Here is a 24940-nt window from a genome sequence, read left to right as displayed (position 1 = left end):
CATTAAGGGTGCTTTGTACTGATGCTAAATCAATGCAGGTAAAGGGTTGTGCAAACAAACTTAATTCTGATTGTTGATATGCCAGCTCCAGTTTCCTTGACATCACCTGGCACTGGCAGGATCTTAACCATCATTTCATATCATTCCACATATGCACTGTCACCAGTCATTCTGAATACTGCTATGAAAAATTTAGATTTTGCGCAATTACACTTGCCCTTTAAAATGTCTGTGCCCTGACGCTACCATGAATAGGGCATTGCCATTTCCCATAGTTACATTTACGCAGGCAACTCTTACTGTTTAATTATTTGCCTTTTTGTGCAATAATAAAACAGTACCTTGTACTTAATGGTAACTGGGTTAGCATAAATCCATGCTAAAGTAAAAAAAAATCCTATATTTTTTCCAATATTTAACCTTTTTAGCCTTAAGGCATAGGGCTCCAAATTATAGAAACACCTGTTATCCGGAATACCCAAAACATCTGGCAACTCAAGCGTGAGAAAGTGTTAAAAAAAATTATTAATAAAACAATGGGGAGTTCCTATTCTTATACTGGAGTGAAACATGCCCGGCTTCACGTCCGGGAGTAGGAGATAAATTGGCTCAGCAATAAAAATCACTCTGCCATGCTTTATAAAATAATATGGCCACCAAGGTCACAGCTTCAGAAGAGGGTATTCAATTATATTTTACACTGGCAGAGGAAGCAGGCAGTGACGAGATCCTAAAACCAACTATCTCAACATAGCAGAGACCCACTGTACCTTTTGAAAAAAGTAAAATAATTAGAAAGAAAGCGGAACTAATATCTGTTCTTTAGTAGTAGGGAACGTTTACCCGCGCTTTCTTTCTACAATTCCCCCTGTGCTAGTAGGGAGGCAGCCAAGAGCTTAGCCTGCTATTTTCCCATGCTAATAACCAGCCAGTCTCTGCCACTCCGGAGGCGTCAGTGACATGTCAATGGGCGGAGCTAAGGAAGTAATTGCATTGCCAGTCTGTGAGGTCAGTGAGCACGTTTCCTTTGCACACCCCCGGCACCTGATTGGCTGAGAGTGCGCCGCACCTCCTAACGTCACGGCCAGTGTGGCATGGCTATGCTGATGCCGGGCAGGTCTGCCGGCGTGCGCTGGGCTAGTCAGCGTTTAGTAACAGCGCTGCTGGCAGTATGGCCGCGTCCAACAGAGTCATTCTGGGACCTCTGGTGGGAGCAATTGACCAAGGCACGAGTTCAACACGCTTTCTGGTGAGAAAAGAGCAATGATAAGACAACAAAGAATGTAAATATCAGTGTTATTGGGAGGGGCTCGATGCCAAGCTAGGGGAATGATGGCATGCACACAAGTGAGTGTATGGAAGGGTGAAGGACACCACTGGGTAGTGATGCTTACTATTATGTTAATACATATTAAAGTGAGCTGCTATATATTATATAACTTGTTAATTCATTTTTGTGTTTGGAGCCATCTGTGAGGCGGTTTGACTGCTTCAGCTGAGAACTGTGCATTCAGACTTTATGTATATGGCAGGTGAGGTATGTGGCTGCATGTAATATCTTCATCATCAGGGATTTATAAAGTGGCAACTTATTTCACAGTGTTGTGGAATAGAATGTACCATTTACATGGTAATTGATACAAGAGGTAAAGAGAGTCCTGTTCAGTTGTTGCTTACAATCTAAAAATCAAAAGGAACATATTCGGCATCATAGCTATAAGCTCATTTTGAAAAGAATTGCAGATCCCACAGAAAAAAAAATAATGATGGAAGTGTCAGCCTTGTGCAGGGTATTTAGAATGCTGGAGTAGAATAAACATAGGGCTGTTGTGCTTCACCATCTCCAGTTTGTGCATGTTTATAGTACAAATAATGGAAGCAATGCTGCCTACTGCTTCTCACTTTATGCTTTGGGTGTACAGTGCAATAGTTTATCTATGTATCTGAATGTCCTTTCATTGAGGCATAGTATTAATAGTACAGCACTGAATAAAATAGCGATCATTGAGTCCAGATTGTAGTTTTATATATGGTTCTTATATTATCAGTCTGTTAAAACCTTAATGTTTCTTCTTGTCCATGCCCCCAAGTGCTGAATACACTATACAAGTGATGATATTTCAATGGGCACAGCTGCCATTTAGCTGTCAAAATGGCCCTGGGCACGCCTTAGGATTAGTGTACATTTCATTTGGAGTCCTTTTACATCAAGAGATGGTTACTTGTTGCTTTGCTTGGGTAAGTTAAAAGAATAAAACAAGAGGTAGATTTATTGGAATTTCACATATTTCATTAGAGCACTCAGTTGGGTCCAAGCTAATAATAAATTATCTGAGTGCATATGTAAGTTTCGTAGTGCTCCACAATTTTTGTTGCAGTGGTGTCATAGATTGCGTGCACGCGCATGAGTGCATACTTTAGACGGACCACTGCTCAGACAACATTTTAAAATTTATTTTCCTACATGACCTTTTCACAAACACATTACTTATTTTCCCTAGACATAACACAGATAAGGGATGTGACAGTGCAGAAGAGTCATTCGGTTGCTTGGGAATGTAGATTTATTATTATTCATAGGATTTTTCATAGAAAATATATGTTTAAGCAACTTTTCAGTATACAGTAGTTAAAAATCTTTATGCTTTAAAGGGGATGTAAAGGCAAAAAGCAACATTGCATGTACTGATTGTAATTCTAAAAAGAAGCATATTTGCAGTGTACTTGAAATTTTGTACCATTTCTTTAAAATAACCGATTCTGTGCAGACTTCTCCTGAAGCTGCATACAGGAATCCTTTCCTGGCCGGCCAGACTAGCAAGAAAACTATCAACGCTGCTTTGCATTCCGAAGGCCAGGAAAGCAAGAGTAGAGTTGTTTCTCACTGAGGTTAGCCTCACAATAAATAAACAAATGAAACAAGCCCACTCTGCTTCCTTGCCCTTTGGAATTGTTATTGAAAGCATTAGCTGTCTGTCTGTTTATATTCTCTTCACTCCTTGGTCTGGCTACTCAGTAGCTAGCCAAGTAGTTAAAGCCTAAAGAAGACATGACTCCTGTTACATTGTTCGAATAGCAATCCTAAAGAACAAAAAAAAAATAAACAAACAAACATTAGATTCGTCATTGTATATTAGAAAGGTGTTTAGGATTTTATTTTATTTCATTAATAATCAAAATCACTGTCAATCGGGCCATCAAGTCCCAAGAAGAGTACTCCATTAACTTGTGTATAACTTGCCTGGGTGCCCATAAAAAATATATATATTTTCTTGATTCAGACCTGCAGAGTGCAGTGCAGTATAAAAACATTTTGGACATTTTTTATTTTTACCAAATGATTCCTAATTCTTTACTGAAAACAAGGCAAGGGTGTGCCAGTGACCTTTATGGTATCATTGCTTTTCCTGAGCTCTCAGCATTGCTGTCACTAAGAACTTTTCTGATTTTTAAGATTGCTAAGTAAGTTTTATGGATCTTAAAACATGATCAGGTCACTTATAACTGTTTTACTTTTTCACTGTTGGTGGGAAAGGTGTTACAAGCCAGTTCTGTCAGTAAAATAGCGTTCACGAGACACACAGCATGACCTTGACAAAGTACAGCTTTTTAGAGATCATGTTTCTAGTTTAACTCAATGGTTTGTGTGTGCCAGGGAAATAAGCTGAAGGACTAGTTAAAGCAAAATTATATTTTGATGATTTTTTTATTTGCTGGCAGCTGTACTGTGTGTGGCCATCTTTTTTTTTTGTTGTCTAAGCAAAGCCCACCTGAATAAATTTATCGAAAGCCCACCTGAATAAATTTATTGATAAAAAGGAAAGAGCATACATATTTTATTAGAGTCTGACGGATTTATGTCCGTTGGATGCTAATAAAATTGAGTTTTTAGATGGAAAACATCAGTCACAACTATAAAGGGGAGAGAAATAAATTGCACCAAAGGGAAACTTATTGGATTTATACACTCAATACACTGATGCTAAGAGGTCTTAAAGGAAAAGTAACACTAAAAATTTTTAAGTAAAAAAATCTATTCTACACTGCCCCTATAATTGCCCTATCCTGCAAACCACTTAGTATTTTGAATGCTTTATTAGAAAATACCTGCTAAAACTTGGCTTCCGGTCATTTGAAATAAGGCGATACGGCAAAGGAAGGAGCAACATCCACTATGCAACGATCGATTGATTGAGCCTAGCCTGACTCCTTCCTATACAGAAGGAAGGCTAGGCTCGATATTTGGTTGCCGCATAGTGGATGCTGTTCCTTCCTTTGCCGTATTTCAAATGACCGGAAGCCAAGTTTTAGCAGGTATTTTCTAATAAAGCATTCAAAATACTAAATGGTTTGCAGGATAGGGTAATTATTGGAGCAGGGTAGAATAGATGATTTTTTACTTAAAAATTTTTAGTGTTACTTTTCCTTTAACATTGACTTACATTTGGCAGCATTTTTGTAAAGGTCAGGAAAGTGAAGATCTGATAAGGGATCATGGACAGGGTCTTAAGATATGTTTTATAGGTAAAAAATTGCTTTGAGTGTGATACCTCAGGGTTAATGGCTTCAGTTGGCTAGCCTGGTGCTTTAGTCAAGTTTATGGAATCATGAATAGCTCCAAGTATCAGTCTTTTGTTACAAAACCTTAAAGCATCTGCTAGGAAGCTGAAAATAAAGAGGGACTTCACCTTTCAGCATGACAACAGCCCAAAGAATAAATCTAAATCAACAAAGCAATGTCTAGCCCAGACCTGAATCCGATAGAAAATCTGTGGGGTGACTTGAAGAGAGCAGTGCACAGGATACCCCCTCGCAATTTGACAGATCTGTAAAATCATTGCAAGGAGAAGTGGGCAAAAAAAGGCCAGATGTGCCAAACTGACATACTCTTACCCAAAAAGACTGAGTGCTATAATAAAATAAAAAGGTGCTTCAACCAAGCATTCGTTTAGGTGTTTGCACACTAATGAAACCAGGTTTTGTATGATTTTTTTTCCCACTAAACTGTTTCTGATTTGTTTTTAATGTCTTTGTATAGACTTTGCATTTGCAGGCGGAACAAGTTCTGATAAGTTTTGTATCTTGAATTTTCAAAATTCAAGCTAATTTGAAATTTGGCGGACTAATTCAAAATGATGGGTAGAACAACTGAGTTTTCAAGTTTTAAGCATTTCATAATAAACATGCTTTTGAGATTGGTGAGTTTTTGAACTCAAAAAAAAATAAAAATTTGATAAATTTTCAATCTTACATGTTCCTGCAATCAGTGTGGCAAACCCCCATGCCCACAAAGAAGTTTTTTTTTTTTTTATTAAACTATATTAAGACATCTGAAGCAAAGGCAACCTTTTATTAAGTACACATATTTCGAGTGTTTTATAATTTACAAGTGCAGTTGGTTTTAAAGAGACACCAGAAATGAAACCCTTTTTACATCTATCATAACATTGTCTTTGCATGAATCCGTTAGAAGTTGAAGCTATAACTGACAGGTTGAAAAGGGACAGTCAGGTTGGCAAAACAGTCTTAAGAACTTCAAGTAACAATTACTTACATAAGCAGAACTATCAGCAAAAAAATGATCAACATGACCTATAGGTAACTTTTTATGTAGATTTATAATTTATAAAGTAGTTTTATTCATGTCAGTATCACTTTAAAACTCAATGCTGCATTCATTTTTTCAGAAGTAAATATGATGAAAATGTGTCACCAATGTCACCTTTACATTACATTCGAATATGCTGCAGTTTATTTTATGGTCCAGTAATCCTCTTTGCACTGCTCCTGAAAAAATAAGCCTTCTTTATATTTAGCGATTACTGTCTTACAAAGTAAAATACAAACTGTCACTTCTGAGCCCTGATTAAAATATGGTAAATAGGATGACAAAGAGATTCTTGGGTCCCCACTGTTTTCTACTTCAAAGTAACAAATTACATTGTTGCATCAATGCTGTATTTTATTCTTAATTGTAACTGATCCTTACATTAATATTTGTGCAACATGAACTTATCTACATAGCTAAACTTTCAATACCTTGTGCCTTGCTTATCTTATCCCCTATAACCAATAACCTTTGGCAGGTAGGGTCCTCATTAACTATTTCATCCATTTGTTTGTATGTCTGTTATTATGTACCGTTATGTAGAGCACTCTGGATTATGTAGGAACTATATAAATAAATGTATGGGTGCTGGGAAGCATAAAAAACTCTATATACGTTTTATTATTGTACAGATTTTTAAAAGTATTCCTCTGTAATTGAGGCTTTACGGAAGATTAGTCTTTTTCGTATGCTTTTCTGCAGTAATCTTCTTAAAGATAACTGCTCATCACCAGCCTTATTATAGGTCAGATAATACACAAATCCTAGCACAACATTTCTTACAACCAGCTGTCTAAATTTCATGGCCAATTTTGGTTGTATGTATTTGCACTTTGGTCTTTTGTTTGAAAGTAATGGTTAGTTGAGTATTAAAAGTTACTAAGTTGTGTAGTTTGCCAGCCTAAAAGTCTTAGTTTATTACTCCATTGAACTTTTTTATGTTTACATTGAGAAAGAACTGTGTATAAAATCCAATGACAATATCCATGACTAGCTAAAAGGTGCATGAAGGCATAGGCCACGTAGGCAAATACTGCATTGGCATAGCATGTTTATTTTATTTTAGATTGCTCTGTGTACAAAGGTTAAAACAGTAGTGAAATCTTACTTAATATCTATGTATTCATTTTCAGATGTTTTCTGAAGAACCTGATGTAATTATTCTACGTGCCAGTAATTAAGTAATGATTTCTTAAGAACAACTTGTGATCACACAATTTCAAATGTACACACTTAACAGGAAATCTGGCGAAACCATTGCCTACTCATTTAGTAGCCATTGCCTAGTAATTACTGTAGTTTACTGAAAGAACTGATTTCTGCAAACCCCATTTAAAGAATCATTCTATTGTAATGGTTAAGGTTTAATTAATATTATTCTCCCTAATTACAGAGATAAAAACAAACACATTACTAGCTTTAAAAGTCAAGTAAAGCTTAAAAACTAAGTAGGCTAGAAATCATATACATCATATTTTCTGCTTTTGTACTAAACCAAGATGACAGTGGTAGCCTTTAAATTACTTTAGATAATTTATATTTCTAGTCAGGCCCTCTTATGTGCATATTCAATTCTTTTATTGACAATGTTTCCTGATTGCAAGGCAAATTGAACTTTTTACACAACTCTTCATGCTGTGTGTGCAAATTTTTTTTCCATTAGCTTTAACAGTTACTCAGTAAAGAATCGTGCTTATTTTTTTTTTTTTTTTTTAGCATTCTCTGATTATTCTTTTCTTACTCTTTGAGCATATATTTTCACTGTAGGACAGTGTCTGGCCAGCATCTTGTGGTATTTACTTTCCTAGAGCTATGGTGGAGCAGACATTTTCCGTAATACAATAAAAACTCTATAATGGTAATCTAATGCAATCAGTGCTTCAATATCTAGTTGGTACAGTGCCTGATAAAATATATTTGGTTCCGCTTCCCCTAGCTTACAATGCCAGTTGAATACACCTGCTGCATGGACTAACATTTAACAATATAACAAATGTTTAATCATGTTTTACTCTATTCAACTGGAAATCCCTGATAAAGTTTGCTTAAATGTGCTGTTACCTGCTATGCCTGCGGGAAAAAAAGGTTATTTTAGAAGAGTTTACCTTAGTGAGTCATTCTGATATAAAGAGATGTGCACTTGCAACCATAATATGGCATAGCAACAATATGGCAAACAATATTTAAAGGGAACATGTAGTATTTCTTAAAATTATGTAGTCACTGATTAATAAAAAGAAAAAGTATAACACCCTTGTGGGAGCTCTGTCCTGTTTGTGCCAGTAGTTAAACCCAGCCTCTTCAAGTGTATGTCAGCAATAGAAGAGGAAAAAGGGGAGGGAAGATTGGAATATGGGGGAAGGGGGATCAGGAAGGTGAATAGGGGATAGGAGGGGGAAAAGTAACCCAGCCTAAGCATGGTGTGATATTGACTAAGCAGCTGATTAAACATAATACTAATGCTTAATAAATTATATCATCAGTGGTTTAAGCCTCCTCTTCTGCTTATTTAAGTAACCATTAGCTAGGCAAGAAGTTGTGGTTGTTGATCTCATTGGACATTCAAGCTTATGATGCCAAATGAATTACAAAACATCCATAAAACAAATGCTTGTGTATACAACAATTGCTCTCTATAAAGAGAGATCTCTTTATCTATCCAAAGCCTTTGCATTGTTGACCTTGTGGACGTTGAATAATGCAGGGCTAGAGTGTAGCAAAAAATTGATAGGACAACAAGATTATGCAGTGGGTGGATTTCCACAGCATTTATTTAGTCATAGAACATATAGGGAGTATCCAACTTTGCCGGGCATGCAGACCTTGTGATATGTATCGTTTAAATTATAAATAAAGTGCTTTCCCATTGCTCAAATATAGTGCTTCTCACTGCAGTAAAGGCAGAATATTGGCCGAATCCTGAATTTGGCGTATCCCTAGTCTTTAAAATCAGCTATTTCAAGTATGTAGCAAATTCTGTTTCATAAATGTCTTTATTATTATTCCTTGAAACCAAGTAGGTTATAAGTGCATGAATCCAGTTAACAAATTGCATTTTAATATGTCATAGATGAACCTGTTCAAATCAACTTTTCAACTGTTTGTTCTTATTTATTTTAATCATTAGCATTCCTGAACTTAAAATGCTAATGTAATTTTTTTGTAATGGTATTTGAAATATTATTCTTACCACTAAGTTACTTATGGTCCTGCCAAGGTCCCAGGTGCTCAAACTCCAAAGCAAGCACAAAATAAATATAATTATTTTTAGCATTCTTCTCACTTACACAAAAAAGCAGGACCTAGATACAGTCAGTAAATGGTCCTACTATGTTTTAAACCGGTCACAGGTCCAAATCTTATCAACTATGTCTCATTAAACATCTGAAACTGGAAGTTGTATAATTTAAGGCTTTTTAGAAGTTGGCTTCCTGTAACTGAAATTCTTATATTTTGCAGGTTTTTAATGCAAAAACAGCAGAACTTCTGAGCCACCATCAAGTAGAAATCAAACAAAAGTTTCCAAAAGAAGGGTAAGTGCGCAGCAAACTATAAAATAATATGCTATGAAAGGAGTCACATCTTGTGAATTTAAAGCACAACCTATTTTTTAATTAATTCAGCTTATGCAGTGTAATATTTTAAATGAGATCACATACAATTTTAAATTAAATAAAATATACTAATGTTCCTTTTGTAAATATTCTAATAATTACATACATAGCAGAGATACATACATAGATTGCAGAGCTTGCAATCTAAATTGTGTATTTATAATACTCTTGGGCCAGCATTCCCTTTGTGGTCTTAAAAGTTTTACTTCATATATTGTACATTGGCCAACAAAATGTTGGAAGCATATCTGCCTGTGTATGGGTTCTCCCATCTGCCTCTCTTATAGATATCTGGACGCATGTTTGAATATCCCATCATATCCCTAGCCTGCTTTGTATGTTGCATGGGCACTTACTATGACCCAATTTTTGGCCTGGGTGCCAAACAATTGGAACAGCCTGATTTGGCTGAGACTGTACGTGTACGTCAAAGATTCACTTATTTGGTGACCTTTCTAAAAAGGTAGATTTTAATGTGTGTGGCCAGCTTAATGCTTTATTTTGGGCAGACAAATGTCCTTACTCTAAAAATAATGTAGATACAAATGAAGTCTTTTTTAATAAGTTTAAAGACCTCTTAAATTAACTTTTAGGTAGCTGGGCGGTATGACCAAAAATTTATATCACTGTATTTTTCAAAATTATATCGGTGTCACGGTATTTGACTGTATTTTTTTTTTCCATGCATGATTAGGTGTTAACCCCATTTCCTAATAAATCAGAGAATAATTACTGCAGTATTGAAAATCAGAGTCAGGCAAGCGAAGGATCGGCAACAGAAAGTCGTAAGGTAAATCAGGCAGGCTTAGTTTCCCAGGCAAGGCCGCAGACAACAAAGCACAGGAGGAGGCGTTTGATAGCTTTAAATACCCCCCATGCATGCGCAGAACCGGCGCTGTCAGCGCGTCGCGGACGTGCACGCGCACGCTTTGACATGTACGTGCGCTTTGACGCACGCGCACCTGGACGTGCGTGTGCAACGTCCCGCGGACAACGCAAGCAAGGAGGCGCGCGGGACCGGGCCGCACGGGTGAGTACCCTGACACCCCGGTATTTCGGTATCTGAAAAATTAATATAGTTTTAAAAAGAAAAACACCGGTATTCGGTATTAAACGGTATATCGCCCAGCTCTACTTTTAGGTATTTCTGATTAAAGTATTTTACATATAGTAAATAGTTTTTGTTTATAAATTAACGATTTATTATTAAAAATGTTTTAAATGAAAGATTTCCTAAAATTAGATTTTATGGAGTAGCATTGGGATCGTAGGTCCGATTCCAACCAGGGTAATGTAAATTCATATGTCACGGCACTCCTCTTTGACTTTGAATACTCTTATTTTATAACAGGGGTGCATTATTACCTGTTTGTTTTATATGTATTTTTTCATAGGACATTTAATTGTGAAATAAACTCCAAGACTATTGTTTCATTCTTATTTGTGTTTTGGTTGTGCTGTAATGTGAAAAATGCATTTATTGTGAGCAGATTATACAAAGCTCAGGTTTGTTCTGAGAATTTATTGCATGGTTATTTTGCTAAATCCTACAAATTATTATTTCTTTTTTTTTTTTTTTTAAATTTTGCAGATGGGTAGAGCAAGATCCAAAGGAAATTTTACAGTCTGTTTACGAATGTGTAGAGAAGACTTGTGAGAAGCTGACCCAGCTAAACATTGACATCACAAATATTAAAGGTCTTTTTGATCTCATATTCACCAAACTTCTCCATTTGATCTCTGATAAATCTGCCCCTTAATTATTAAGTCAGTATGGGTATATATAATGAAAGCATTTACTTTGCCATTTTCCATAAACAGCTTTACTTAAAAATGAAAACTGGGAGATTTGTTGCCTGCAATACAAATGCTCTATTGTGGGAAACACACCTTCCGAAAATGCCACCCCCTTTGCTAACATTCAAATTGCATAGTAATTTATATGACTTCCTTAGAGAAAAAGATGGCATTTTCTATCATTTTTATACCCACGGTAGTGCATTTTTACTGTGGGTGACAAATCTCCCCTGTATTAACTGTTATTATATTACAGATGCAGTTATTCTTTGCAATTCTCATTACAAAAATGTATCTTCTTGTGATTTCATCATAATTGCATAGCTAGTTACATAGTTAAGTTGGACTGAAAAAAAGACCGAAGTCATCAAGTTCATCCCCTCCAAATTAATTCCAGTGCACATATGTACACATACTTATACAGACCCATTATACACATATATATATATATATAAACAATATTTACTGATTACATAACTAACTGTAGTTAAGATAACAATAGTCTTGGATATTACACTTCAGCATCAATGCAGTTTATGTCGTTTAGCCAAAGTCAACAGGCCAACGGCATTGCCTGGTGGTCCCAACAGCTCACTGATGATTTTAGTGTTGATTTGATGTACTCCATGAAATCTTATCAGTCATTCTTCTCCTTATTAAATGCTTTAAAACTGTAGCTGCTGCTAAATTTATATAAAGCTCAAGTTTTACACTAAAGCATATTCTCTGCCCTGACCTTTGCACAAGCTTTTGGAGCTAAGGGTTCTTATCTATTTTTATTATCCGGTGATTAGCTTATCAGTTTTTGCTGATAAGTATTTTTATTATGTTAGAATACATCTCTCCAGCAATTAAAAGATTATGTGAGCAAGTCTGCATCTTGCTGAACTGTAGGTCTGCACTTGAAGTCTGTCAAATCTGAAGAAAATTGCAAAAAACGTGGGGCTATGGAAAAAACAGAATAATTGTCCTTGCTATGAACAGTGCCATGTACGGTCCAGTTTGGCTTTCTTCTAACATCTGCTTTTCATACATAGAAGGCCTGTGGGAGGTAGTAAGGAAGCCTGTGTCTATGCTAGCCTCATTGACAGACAATGGCCATTTCACCAAAGCTAAGACTGCAAGCCAAGCCAGCAGTGCTTTATTGTAGATAGGGATAATAAAGGCAAAAGGAAATACATTTAGCGCCTAATATTTCCATAAACAGATCCGTCATGCAAATTAAGGTATTGTTGCCCCTTAACCATTAGCTATCATTTAATCTGTAACATATTGTGCATTATGTGACTAAATAATTAAAAGCTAATTCCAAAAAAATATATATTTTTAAGTCATTTAAAGGTTTTCATACAGAATCTAATTTGTAGATATTGTAGGTATTCTATAAATGTGGCATTGTAAATGTGTAATGCTATCACTGATTTTGGCAGGAAGAGGATTGTCAGAAAAGCCATCCATATTAAAGTGATTTTACTTTTTTTTTTTAAAAAATATAAGACAACTTATTTTTTATAACACTACTTTCCTCTTGAAGCAAAATTTTATGTTTCCACCTGTCATGCACATTCCTGTTTTCCTCTATTCCCGCAGATGCATGATTGCTATAGCTAGAAGACAGCTTAAAATTCTAATACACAAATCTGCAGAACATTTCAGAATAGTATGGACCAAAAGCAAACAGTCTTAGAAACTCTGTCTCTTTCACACTAACATAATCTTGATTTAAATTTCCCCCTTAACAGTTTGTTTCCAAAGATGAAAACTTAAGTAGGAGATCAAAATGCTGCACGCTAAATGGATATACGTATTAATATTGTAAAATGCTTTCCTTTTTTTTTTTTTAGCAATTGGAGTCAGTAACCAAAGGGAAACAACTGTCGTGTGGGACAAGACAACAGGAGAGCCTCTGTACAATGCTGTTGGTGAGTTATGCGGCTTTCATGCCATTATTTTTCCTGTCTGCCTCTCTTTTGTTGTATTAAAGTTTAGGTGGCCAGCAATTAACGTAATATATCAAAGATATTATGTATTCTAGGCTCAAAGTTCATTTTAGAGCACACAAATAAATATTATAATACACACACATTGTTTGGTATTTCTGCTTTTTCTTTTCTCCCCCTTAAGCACCCCTCAATTTAAATATGTACAGTAAGTTCTTATCTTATAATAAGTTCTGAATGTCTGTCTGTGAAACAAACCGTACTTAGCTATACCGATACATGTATCAATATTTAGGAATGAAAATAATGCAGTCATGTGTTGCTGACCTTAATAACCTAGTTTCCACATTTTTGTGTGTATTTTTGGAGCCCCTGCTTTGCAGTACTTTATGCAAAGTGCAGTTTTCAAATACATTTTCTCATATTTTGCCCCATACAATGCAACTTTTTTCCCCTTAGAATTCAAGCATTATTTCAGGTGCACAGTGAGTAGCACCCACTGCATTTGCATGCGATATACCAAAGCACTTGCTAATTTTATTGTACATTGTAGCAAGTGCAAGTTACTGTTAGCCTTTTCAGAGTGGGTAAACAGTCATGTGGCAAAAATGGCATTAAGATGTGATTCACTTGGGGAAAGTCTGTAACTGCAATAGATGCAACCTGTTGTATGTATAACTTTATTTATAAAGCGCCACAAGGGTATGCAGCGCTGTGCAATCTTACAGAATACAAAATTACACACAGGGAGGACAAGCGATATAATAAATAAATACAATAAATATATATAAGTGCCATGTGGTATGAGACACGGTAGGAAGAGGGTCCCTGCCCCGTAGAGCTTACAATCTAAGTGGTTGGGTAACATACAGGCACAAATTGGAAGGTAAGAGTGCCCTTAAGAGCAGGACTGGGCAAAATAATGTTTTAGCGCTCCAGCAGGTAACAGCTGAGCTTTTTCTTCAAGAGAGTGGGTGCGTTTTCCCTACGGAGGGATTCAGGGATAGAGTTCCAGAGGTAAGGAGCAGCGATATATAAAAGGGTTTAAGACAAGAGAGCGCAGTGGGTGTGGATGGTGTAAAAATACGGAGGCTCTGAGAGGAGCGGAGGAGACGACCAGGAACATGCAGGGAGACCAGAGAAAAAAATGTAGTGAGGAGCAGAAGAGTGAAGAACTTTGAATGTTAGCAGAAGGATTTTGTAAGCTATCCTTTACTTAACAGGCAACCATGCTAGAGAGCTTAATTAAGGCTGAACAGGTTCCCTCTTCGGAGAGAGCAGGAGGATCCTGGCAGCAGAGTTTAAAATTGATTGCAGGGGAGAGAGGTGGGAGTCTGGGAGGCTGGTTAGTAGGAGATTGCATCTAAGCGGGAAAGTATAAGGGCATGTATTAGTGTTTTAGCTGTTACGTGTGAAAGAAAGGGGCATATCTTGGCAATATTGCAGAGGAAAAAACGGCAGTTTTTGGCAGTGTTATTAATATGGTTAGAGAAGGAGAGTGACTGGTCAAAGATAACCCCAAGGTAGCGTGCAGCGGGTTGATGGTCATGCCATCAATAGTAATAGTGAAAGGAGAAGGAGGGCCAGGTTTGGGCGGGAAGACCATGAGCTCTGTTTTAGCTAGGTTAAGTTTGAGCTGGCGTCGGTTCATCCAGGAGGAGATAGCCAGGCAGTTACCAATCTGGGTTTGAACATCAGCGGTTAGTGCAGGGGTGTCTAAATATATCTGGATGTCATCTGCATATAAGTGATATTTAATACCAAAAGAAGAAATAAGGTCTCCTAAAGAGAAAGGACCAAGTACAGAGCCCTGAGGCACCCCCACACTAAGCGGAACTGGGGTAGAGGATTTGTTAGCAAGAGCAACAGAGAAGGAGTGGTTAGAGAGATAGGAAGAGAACCAGGATGCAGCCTGATCCCGGATACCCAGAGAATAGAGAATTTGCATAAGGACAGAATGGTCGACAGTATCAAAAGCAGAGGAAAGTTCTAGGAGAATGAGGACCGAGTAGCATCCTTTGGCCTTGGCAGTCTGGAGATCATTTGCCACTCTACATAAGGCTGTCTCAGTGGAGTGCGCAGGCCGAAAACCAGACTGCATAGGGTCCAGCAGATTATGGGTGCAGAGAAAGTTAGTGACACGAGAAAAGACAAGACGTTCCAGGAGTTTAGAGGCTAGGGGCAGGAGAGAGACGGGACGGTAGTTAGAAAGGCAGGATGGGTCCAGCGTAGCCTTTTTAAGAATGGGTTTGACACATGCTTGTTTGAAGAGAGAGGGAAAAGTACCAGAAGCCAGAGAGGATTTGAATATGTGGGTAAGAGCTGGAGTAAGGGCAGGGGCACACTGTTTTAGTTGGGATGAGGGCATAGGATCCAGTGAGCAGGTAGTAGGCAGAGAGGATCGGAGAAGCTGAGAAACTTCAGATTCTGCTATGAGATTGAAGGAGCTGAATACGGAGAGAGGAGATTTAGGAAGGTTGAGATTACCGGTATCTGAAGGCTGGGAAAATTGATTGCGGATAGAATCGACTTTGCTTTTAAAGAAGTCGGCAAATTCCTGGGGGGGGGGGGTGTTCAGATACGACTGATTCATTAGGTGAAGGATGAAGTAGCGAGTAAATATGGAGAATAAGCGCCGCGGGTTTGATTTATTATTATTTACAAGTGTGTTATAGTATACTTGCTTGGCCTGGGATAGGGCAGTATTGAGACACACCATAAGAAATTTATTTATGTGCTCAGCAGATCGTCCGCAGGAGCGCAGAAATCGCATCTGAGGGTTAATCCAGGGCCGGGGATTGTGGGCACGACTGCGTTGCGGCTGCAGGGGGGCATGGGTGTTAATTTGAGTGTAGCGAATCAGGGTTTTAGGCTGAGTGTTAGTAGAAGGAGAAGCAGACACGTGCAAGATAGAAAAAGAGATAAGATGATGATCTGAAAGAGGAAAAGGCTCGCTGTTAAATGTAGATGGATCGAGAGGGCCAGGGCTGAGAGGGGTCATCTATGTGGCAATTGAAATTGCCTAAAATGATTGCAGGGGTGCCAGAGCATAGAAAAAAAGAGACACAAGATTCAAAGTCAGAGAGAAACGTAGCCAAGGGTTTTGAAGAAGGAGGTCTGTAAACAACTGCCACCCACACAAAAAGAGGGTGGAACAGCTGAACTGCATGCACCTCAAAAGAAGGAAACCTGAAAGTAGGAGGTATAGGGATTAGTTTAAACCGGCAATGAGGGGAAAGCAGAATCCCTCCCCCTCCCCCACGGCCAGTAATGCGGGGAGTATGAGAGAAGGAAAGGCCGCCATAAGAGAGAGCTGCCTCAATAGCATTATCATTCTGAGAGAGCCAGGTCTCTGTTATGGCAAACAGGTGAAAAGTCTTGGAGCAAAACAGATCATGAAGTAAAGCAGCTTTGTTAGTTACAGAGCGGGTATTAAGAAGAGAACAAGAGAAGAGAAAGGGAGATAGGAAGAGGAGAGAGTGGGAATTTGAAAAAGGTTAGACAGGTTAGCGGTTTGTGAGGGTTTTACCAGAAGAAAAGCATTGCGTGGGCGATAGGAAATGGGTAAACAGCAGGCACCAGGATTAGGAGAGATATCGCCTGCGGCAAGTAGTAGCAGTAAGGAGAGGGAGAGGAGGTGGGAGAATGATTTAAAATTGTTATGCTTTAGCGAGGTATTGGTTGGAGCTGCTAGATTTTTCAAAAATGTATGAAGATAAGAGCAGCAGTGTGTAGAATGGAGCAGAGAGGAAGATATTGTTATGGAGTAGGGATAGTCAGCTGGAGGGCTAAAGGAAGACGTTACCTTTGGAAGCACAAACATGATACATAAAACTAATAAGAGCAATTACATTATGCAGGTATATCCAGTAATCTGTGTCCCGATTCAAATGGACAGAGGCTGGCCGGTCTTCTGCTGTTGCTTCCCTAGTTGCTCCTCTTGTCTAACTCCTTGTTAAACTACTTTTTCAGTTCACTTGTGAATGATTCACTTGTGCGCTGCTTTCCTAAATGAGGTTCTTAATATATAGGGAGAGCAATCTGGGCCACTCCTGAACACAGGACTGGGGAATCAGAGCTGATTGCAGCTAGTTAAATAACAAATTAAATCAATCAGCTGAGTCCCAGGATGAGAGAAGTGCACAAGTGAAGATCAGCCCAAAGATACACTGAACTACAAAGTTTGTTTAGAGGAGTTTACGATGGGGGTCATAAAATCAACAAATTGGTGGAGCACAGGAATAGGGGGCATGCAATATTGGGAATTGAGAATGGAAATTGGAAATAGTGCAGCAATTACCCAATAAACTAGCAAAATGCAGTATTCAGGGCCACAGTGGAGATGAAAATAGTGCAGCAATTACCTGTAGAATAACCTGTTGTGGAAAGCAGAGAATACATGCCCTATGCAGAGTGGTTTTATTTTCAGGATTCCTACTGTCTGAAGGTACAGTTGCACACAATTCATCAGGGCAGGCTTGTGGGCTCAGCATAACTATGCAGAAGTTCAAGGAGAATGATCAGGCACAAGTACTTTTAATAAATAGCATCAAAAAGGACACAACTTTGCATACATTTAAGCACTCCATTATTGCATTTGTAAAGGCACTGTTTGGTTTCTTGTGTTCTGCAAGACCAGTGATATTACAGTCTATCCTTTTATTCTAGGACCCATTTCTACAAGCTGCTTTGACCATGGTGAAAACTCTGTTTTCTTTTTTAAGTTAATATATACTGTACATAAGCAAACAACTCAAAAACAATAATCCCAAATATTGTAACCTGTATAATTCTATATGCAGTACAGTTTGTATGGATAGAATAGAGCTTCTCCAGCAGCATCCTACATCCTTTCAAAAGCACAGATTTTTTTATTTTTAATTTTGAAATTTTACATTGGACTAGCCATGTTTTTCATTTCCCAGGGTGCCACAGCCATGTGACTTGTGCTCTGATAAGAGAGAGTGCTTTCCCCACTGGAGGTGTAGACTAACAGCGCTAGTAAAATGGATGGGGAAATAGAATTTTTTTTAAGGAAATCCCCCTATTGGCCACTCTGGTTGTGACACACACACAAGAGCATAATGAATGAGCGCCCAGTTTTCTATTTGCATGTGTATGATGTAGATCAATTGATGCATCCCTCAATGACATTTATAGAAATCTTTGTAGAACTAAGCACTTTCATACAAAATGCTGAAGTTAGCATCACATTTAAAACCAAGTTACATACTTCCTTTCCCCTCCCAAGACTGCATGCACACATTAAGGGCCATGACACACGAGGAGATTAGTTGCGCCACGTCAAACCTCCGCTGTCACGGCAACTAATCTTCCTGCAATGCCATCCCACTGGCAGGAATGTAAACTGCCGGTGGGATGGCATACGTGGCGCCAAAATTTGCCGAAGTCGGTGACTTCGGCAGATTGCGGCGCCGCGTATGCCATCCCACCGGCAGTTTACATTCCTGCCAGTGGGATGGCATTGCAGGGAGATCAGTTGCCCGTGACAATGGAGATTAGTCGCGGTGCAACTAATCTCCCCGTGTGTCACAGCCCTAAAACTGCATTTTATGGCAAATAATCTGTGACATGTACTTTGATGTGTATGCTATTTAGGCTGATGCCACACGTGGCGTTTTTACGCTGCGTTTTTTCTCAGCCTCAAAACGCCGCACAAGCCACACAGCCCCTGACTATGGCGTTTTTCAGCCTAGTACTGGTGACGTAGCAAATCCCGTTTCCATGGTGCTAATAGTGCAAAATAGTAAAAAACGCGTATTTCCGCTAGGTCTGGCAGCTGCCTTTCTGTATACATAGGAATAGCTTGCTGTGCAAATACTGGCGTATTTCGGCCAACGCTTGAAAAATCCGTGCTAAGGCGTTTTGTAGCGTATTTCCGCATTGTGTGGTTTGCTTCGAGTCTTTTCAAGTTATTTCTATGGATGATGATATTGTGCGTTTTTCAGCTGCCGAGAGAATTAGAAAATATGCAGCGTAAAAACGCCACGTGTGGCATCAGTCTTAGGCATTTTGCTGCTGTGAGCTCATGTATTAGCTGTTTTAACTGGGAGGTAGCTTTGATCCAACAACAACAAAAAATCTTTCCCATACTAATACTGACTAAATACAAACCAGCTTGCTTGATTATTTGCCAGTGTTGGTTAAACAATTATATTAATAAACCAACCAACTAATAAGCTGGTTGTGAGCACAGTATAATTAGTTCATACATTACCATGCCTTTTTTTCTTTTGTGAAATTGGAAAAATACAAGAGGTCCTGTTGATTTCTTGTGTTTTGAGAGCACTGCATTTTCTTTTGTCACTCTTTCAACATGTTATGTTTTAAAATGATTGTTAATAGTATTTTACATTGATTATGATATGAACTGCTTATCAGGGCAATAACCCTCATGGCTCATGAAGATTTAGGGGGTGATTTTTTTTTTCCTCCACGTTTTCAAGTTTTTTTTTTTTGCACTAAAGAAACCGAAATTCGAATTCTGATTCAAAAACCCAAATATTTGGTATTTATTAAGTACAAAAAACTTGAATGTAAAAATTTGCCATCTAAAAGCTTGCAAGTTTCTATATAAGTCAATGGGAGTTGTTCTAGGCAAAGTCAAGCTGTATTTTCAAACTCAAGTTTTTTGAGTTTCTCCAGTTTGTAAACTTTGGAAAGTTTGAAGTATTCAAGTTTTTTATTTGAACACATTTTCCTTAGCAAGCATTCAATATGCAGGTTTATTCGATTTAGAACAACAAACTCAAATTCACAAACTTGAAAATTGATTAGTAAGGCCATTGATATAAAAGTATATTCAGTTTATCAGGTTGGTTTGCACAGTAAGGTGATTTAAAATATATACAAAAGTTTTATAAAAAATATACAAAAGCATTATATTTATCATAGTTAGTGTTGTCAAAATGCATCCGTTTACTCCTATACCCCTGATTCACAATTTTCTGGATGTTCTGTTCTTCCATGCTTTTGTATCTTTCCTCCCAATGTTCTGTTTTTTTCCCCACACAAAAATATATAGGCAGGTTAAGTGGCTTCTGATAAAACAGACTATAATGTGTGAATGTGATAAGGGACCATAGACTGTAAGCTCTAGTGGGACAGGGACTAATCTCTATTTACATAAATAAAGATTTTTTTTTTCCTTTTTACAAAAAATACTGTACATCCTATTAATCTGTAATAAAGAAAGAACAGTTTTGACATCTCCCTGATCCCTAATTTACATATTGACTTACTTTACTTTAGTATTGACATACTAAAATTAAAATAATAACTTACAATACTGTAGATTTGGCATTACCCTATGTTGCTTCATTTGTTACAAAGTACACCCCTAGAGATAATCTAGCTTTGCTTCTCAGTCGTTACCCACACTAAGGATGTACTGTATATGTATGTATGTATGTATGTATTTATTTATGTATGTATGTGTGTAATAAATAAATATATATATAATATTGCACCAGTTCTCTGGAATTCCCTTAGACCTTTCAAAATCCTCCTGGACTTTTAATGCTGTAACCCACCTGTCCATTCAAGCTAACATCTTCCCTACCTTTTATATGACTCTTATTATTTGCAATATCCGTTGACTGCTAGTTTACTATTTGTTTAGTACACACCACCAATATCTAGACTGACCGGACCACATCACTCCTACCTTTATGTTTCACTCCATTTACCTTTTAAACTGTAAAGGTCCGCTCATTTGGCAAGATGACCATCAGACCGAGGACTGCATCAACAAGGCGATGTGGTCCCCTATCTGCCCTAAAATCAAACCTGCATAATTGAGATCTGGACAATTTTAGGCCATATGTGGGTTGGGTAGGCCCGTTGGGGGTGCCAATACAGAGGGAAACTATAGACATAGCCATATTTTTGTTTATGCTTCTACAATTAAATATCTTCTAAAACCACAACATGCCATTAAAAAGGAATTTATCAGTTGTACATTGATGCTGTTATTGCTTTCATTAGTCCATGTAGACAACATTTAAAATAGATGATCCAGTCAAAAACCTTCAAAATCGATAATAACTTATGTGAATTAATTTTAATGGACAAAAATTGATTAATTTGCCAAATAGAATACATAAATGTTAAATGAATAAAATTGTAACAGGGTAATACCATTTACAAAGTTTACCCAGGTTTTCTTACCCATAGCAACAGTGACCCATATGCCTAAAATATCTAGTTGCTTATCCAAAATTATGTTGATAAACTCACCCTTATGTTTAATTGGAGGTACAAAATATCATATTGGATATGTTGGATTTGAGTTTTTATTTTGAAGTATAGTGACATAAGTCTATTGATTTCAAGGTCACAGTGCTTACATAAACTCTAGCTTCTTTCATAGACTTTTTCCTCTTTGGCTTTTACAAATTAAATGTTCTAACTTGCACATGCATAGTGCAGTCCTAGTATAGCAAAATGGAGTTTGTTTACTGTGAAAGTGCAAAGGTTTTCTTTGAGCTGACTGAACAATGTTAATTATCAACCAACTATGTGTTTTTTCCAGCTCTCAGCTGATTAGAATTAGTAACACACCTATGAGTATGTCAGTAAGTTGAAGGCTAGAGGTACATTCAGTTGTTTTTAAACTATATATCCACCAGGTTTTCTTTTCACATCGGCAGAAATGGCCTCTAAATGCCCTAGAATTACTTTTTCTTTTTATCATAATTCATCTGCCTCAATAAAGTAGAAAAAACTACATCAAATTAAGGCAGTGGTTTTTGGACTCTTCTGTTCAGACCCCATTCGAAGTTCAACCTTTGGTTGCTAACATTCTACATACCATACTGCTGAGAAATATCAGGGCCCCCCTTAGCACATAGAATATGAAGAATATGCAGGACAGCAAATACCCCTTATATGCCCCTAATTGACCTTCAAGGAGATTTTTTCAGTATATCTAGAAGCATAAATAAGGATTCTCTCCAAATCTTTCACTAACACACCTTCCGGCTGAGGAACCCACTCCACTGCCCCAGCGGAACCCACTCCACTGCCCCAGCGGAACCCACTCCACTGCCCCAGAGGAACCCACTCCACTGTTTGGAATAATTAATAAGTTCAAAGTTAATTTTCACTTATTTCAATCTCCCTAAGCAGCTGTTTGAGAATGATGGAGAAACATAAAGGTTTTAACTTTAGTTTTAGAAAAAAATGAAAACAAATAGAAAGCAAGGTGCTTCAAATTACAGAAAGCATAAGTAAAAAATTTGTCATTTACATGCCTAAAAAATGGAACTGATTTATGAAAATTTGAACTGGGGAATCATTGAGGATTCCCACTAATAAAAAGTTTATTACGTTTATTGACACTGTGCTGATTGTAAGGAAAGTGTTTTAATAAATTATCACAATTCTCCAAGCAGGCTAATGTGTCACAAGACATTGTGGAAAAAAAATTGGCACCTTTTTTTTTGTGTTAAAATCGTGAAATATCCATTTGATGTTGTTTTGTGTAAAAAACATTTTCATTCTGGCAAACATCTATGGGCTATGAAACACAGAGCTAATTGCTGCAACTACAAAATGCCGAAAATACCCTGCCAAAGGCAATACTGAGAATTTTTTCTGCTAAAACATACATAGAGACAATTATCAGTAGCTGCTACAAGTAGCTCCATGTGTCTTCACCCTAAAGATCAGAGCCCCTGTGCCACAAAACAAAGCAGGCTACGTTATCCTTGAGCTAACATTTACTGCACTGCTGCATGGAATGCCCTTATAGTTCAGCAGTCAGAGTGAAAGTAATAAGAAGGTTTAGCTGACAAAGCAAAGTGATGAACAAAACTTATCAACGCTATTAAAAGTTTATGAACCTGATAAGCCGTTAAACTCACTGCACTGCTTGGGAGTTATAAAAAGTGGTTGATTGGAGGTGCTAAACAAGCTTGTGGTCAGCCTGCCTGGGACAATGGTCGCTTAGGCCAATTACTTTATTTACTTTTTAATATTTCCATTAGAATATTACAAAGGAATATATGCACACAGCAAGCTGTTTAGTGCAAATTTTTATTGTTTGCCATTTTTTCTTTTAGTCCATTTAGAGCACACTGACCTGGTATATTGCATAACAAATATATCATGAACCATTTACTAACATCCGCAAGTGCAAGGTCTCTAAAATGGGCTCAATGAAAAGCACATATTAATACAGTTAATCATGGTACCGTGATTAATCCTGCTTCTCCTCATGAATGCTGTGCAACTGCACCTCCTGATGCATGCCACAGTAGGTTGCATTAGTAGGCGCACCAGTGTCTTGAACAGGCATTCCTGGAAAGATGCAACCTGCACCTGATTTATGGCAAAATGCAGGCATAGTTGTATCTATTTTGATGCATTTGGCTCAATTGCCTCAGACAAAAACTTGGAGCTATAGGGTAAAATGCATTTTGGGTAAAAACATGACAATATGCTTCCAAAATTGCACTTTGTACACTATGCTTGCATTCCTAAATGGCCCCTAATTTCTTCAGTTTTTGGTCCAAAAGATGGTGATAACCGCAACACAGCAGCCAACATGGTGTAGATGGGTACTCACAAACTCATTGTTTTACAACTCATATCAATCGATGCAAATCCTCAATGTGTGGTTCTGATTTCATAAGCACATCTGTCTCTCTGTAGGAGCAGGAACAGCACAAAAATAGTGTAAAGCAATTTGTAATAGATAAAAATGTATTGCACTTACAAACTATTAAAATCAAAAGTATCCTTCAAATGGGAGTCAATTCAGTCAAAGTGGAGATTAAGTTCTTTGGCCAGTGTCTTTTTGATGGCGTCACATCTGACACATTTTACTTATTAGCTTCCTCAGTCTTTTTGCCATACACGTGGAGAACTGTTTTGTTTTTTTGGCTAGGCCGCCTCCTATTCTGTTGTCACTGACACTTTTTGATCTTTCCAGTTAGCAGCTGTAGCAAGTCTGTCTGCTGGACTGGTCTTAGGGAGAGCATAATCAGTAGGTGGGTCAAGACCAAGGCTGCTTAACAAAGCAGTGATTTTGTCACAGAAAAGCTAAATAAATGTCCAGAATCCCACTGTGGTCTGGGCAGCCCCTTCATCATTATGGGGAGTGATCTGGAAAGAGTTTTTGAAGACTTTCCTTCCCATATGATGTGCTAGAGATCCTGCCAAAAAGCAGTGGCAAGTCAATGGAATGTCTGCAGGCATTTTCTTGCTGGACAGCCCCCCGCCAGATGATCTCTACTCCTTGTTAGCCACACCACTGGATTCCCTAATCATTCACACATTACATTAATACAAACAATAGTCTTTATGCAATCTGAAAGCACTTTTTTCCCATTGAATGTGCATTGCTGTATATACAAGTAGCAGGACATAAATAAAAATATACCTACCAACATAGTCAATTATTTACCTTTACTGCCCAACTCCTTTCGCAGTAGCACTTTTCCAAAACTAAAATCCAGATGCAACAAATTCAGCACCAGGCCATTTTCAAACAAATACTTTCTCTTTACTCATCCTCTGATCACACTCCATCTGACAGTGAATAAATTCTCAGTATATAAAATTGTATCTGAACAAGATTTTATGTATAGAGCATGTGCGCTTAATAGAAGTGGTAATGTGTACATGACTTTATATCACATTCTATAACTAATCCTTTAAAGCAAGTGTTGCATGTTACATACAGTATATTTGCCATTGGAGAAGTCCTCTGCCTTCTGTCCTGTATTAATAATGCACTGGCAGGTAGATACTTTACCTCAGTGAATTATGGAGATGGAGCAGAAGTCAGTTGGATAATTTTGCATTTCAACTTCATCAATTTTTGCACTGCCCCATGGGTGCAATGAAATCCAGAAGGCATAGTTACACTTGCAGAGAAAACAAAATGTGTGACCCTAGCCTAACACTTACCTCTTCTAAACAGCCCCTATGTGAATTGCCACATCTATCTCGGA

The 24940-nt window shown here is 37.7% G+C and overlaps 1 protein-coding gene across 3 annotated transcripts in view; it reads left to right on the top strand.

Moving 5' to 3' along the window:
* Positions 1-1016: 1016 nt before the first annotated feature.
* The window catches only part of gk (glycerol kinase), a 52333-nt gene continuing 28409 nt past the window's right edge, over positions 1017-24940 (top strand). For 2 of the 3 annotated variants that reach the window (XM_012956243.3, XM_012956242.3), the window contains exons 1-4: positions 1017-1249; positions 9068-9141; positions 10814-10920; positions 12864-12941. In XM_012956243.3, the coding sequence (XP_012811697.1) occupies positions 1172-1249; positions 9068-9141; positions 10814-10920; positions 12864-12941 (337 nt within the window). In that variant the 5' untranslated portion in view covers positions 1017-1171. 3 annotated transcript variants of the gene reach the window in all.

This window comes from Xenopus tropicalis, chromosome 2, assembly GCF_000004195.4.
Source record: "Xenopus tropicalis strain Nigerian chromosome 2, UCB_Xtro_10.0, whole genome shotgun sequence".
In the NCBI taxonomy this organism is placed as follows: Eukaryota; Metazoa; Chordata; class Amphibia; order Anura; family Pipidae; genus Xenopus; species Xenopus tropicalis.
This window is presented reverse-complemented; position numbering and strand designations above follow the sequence as displayed.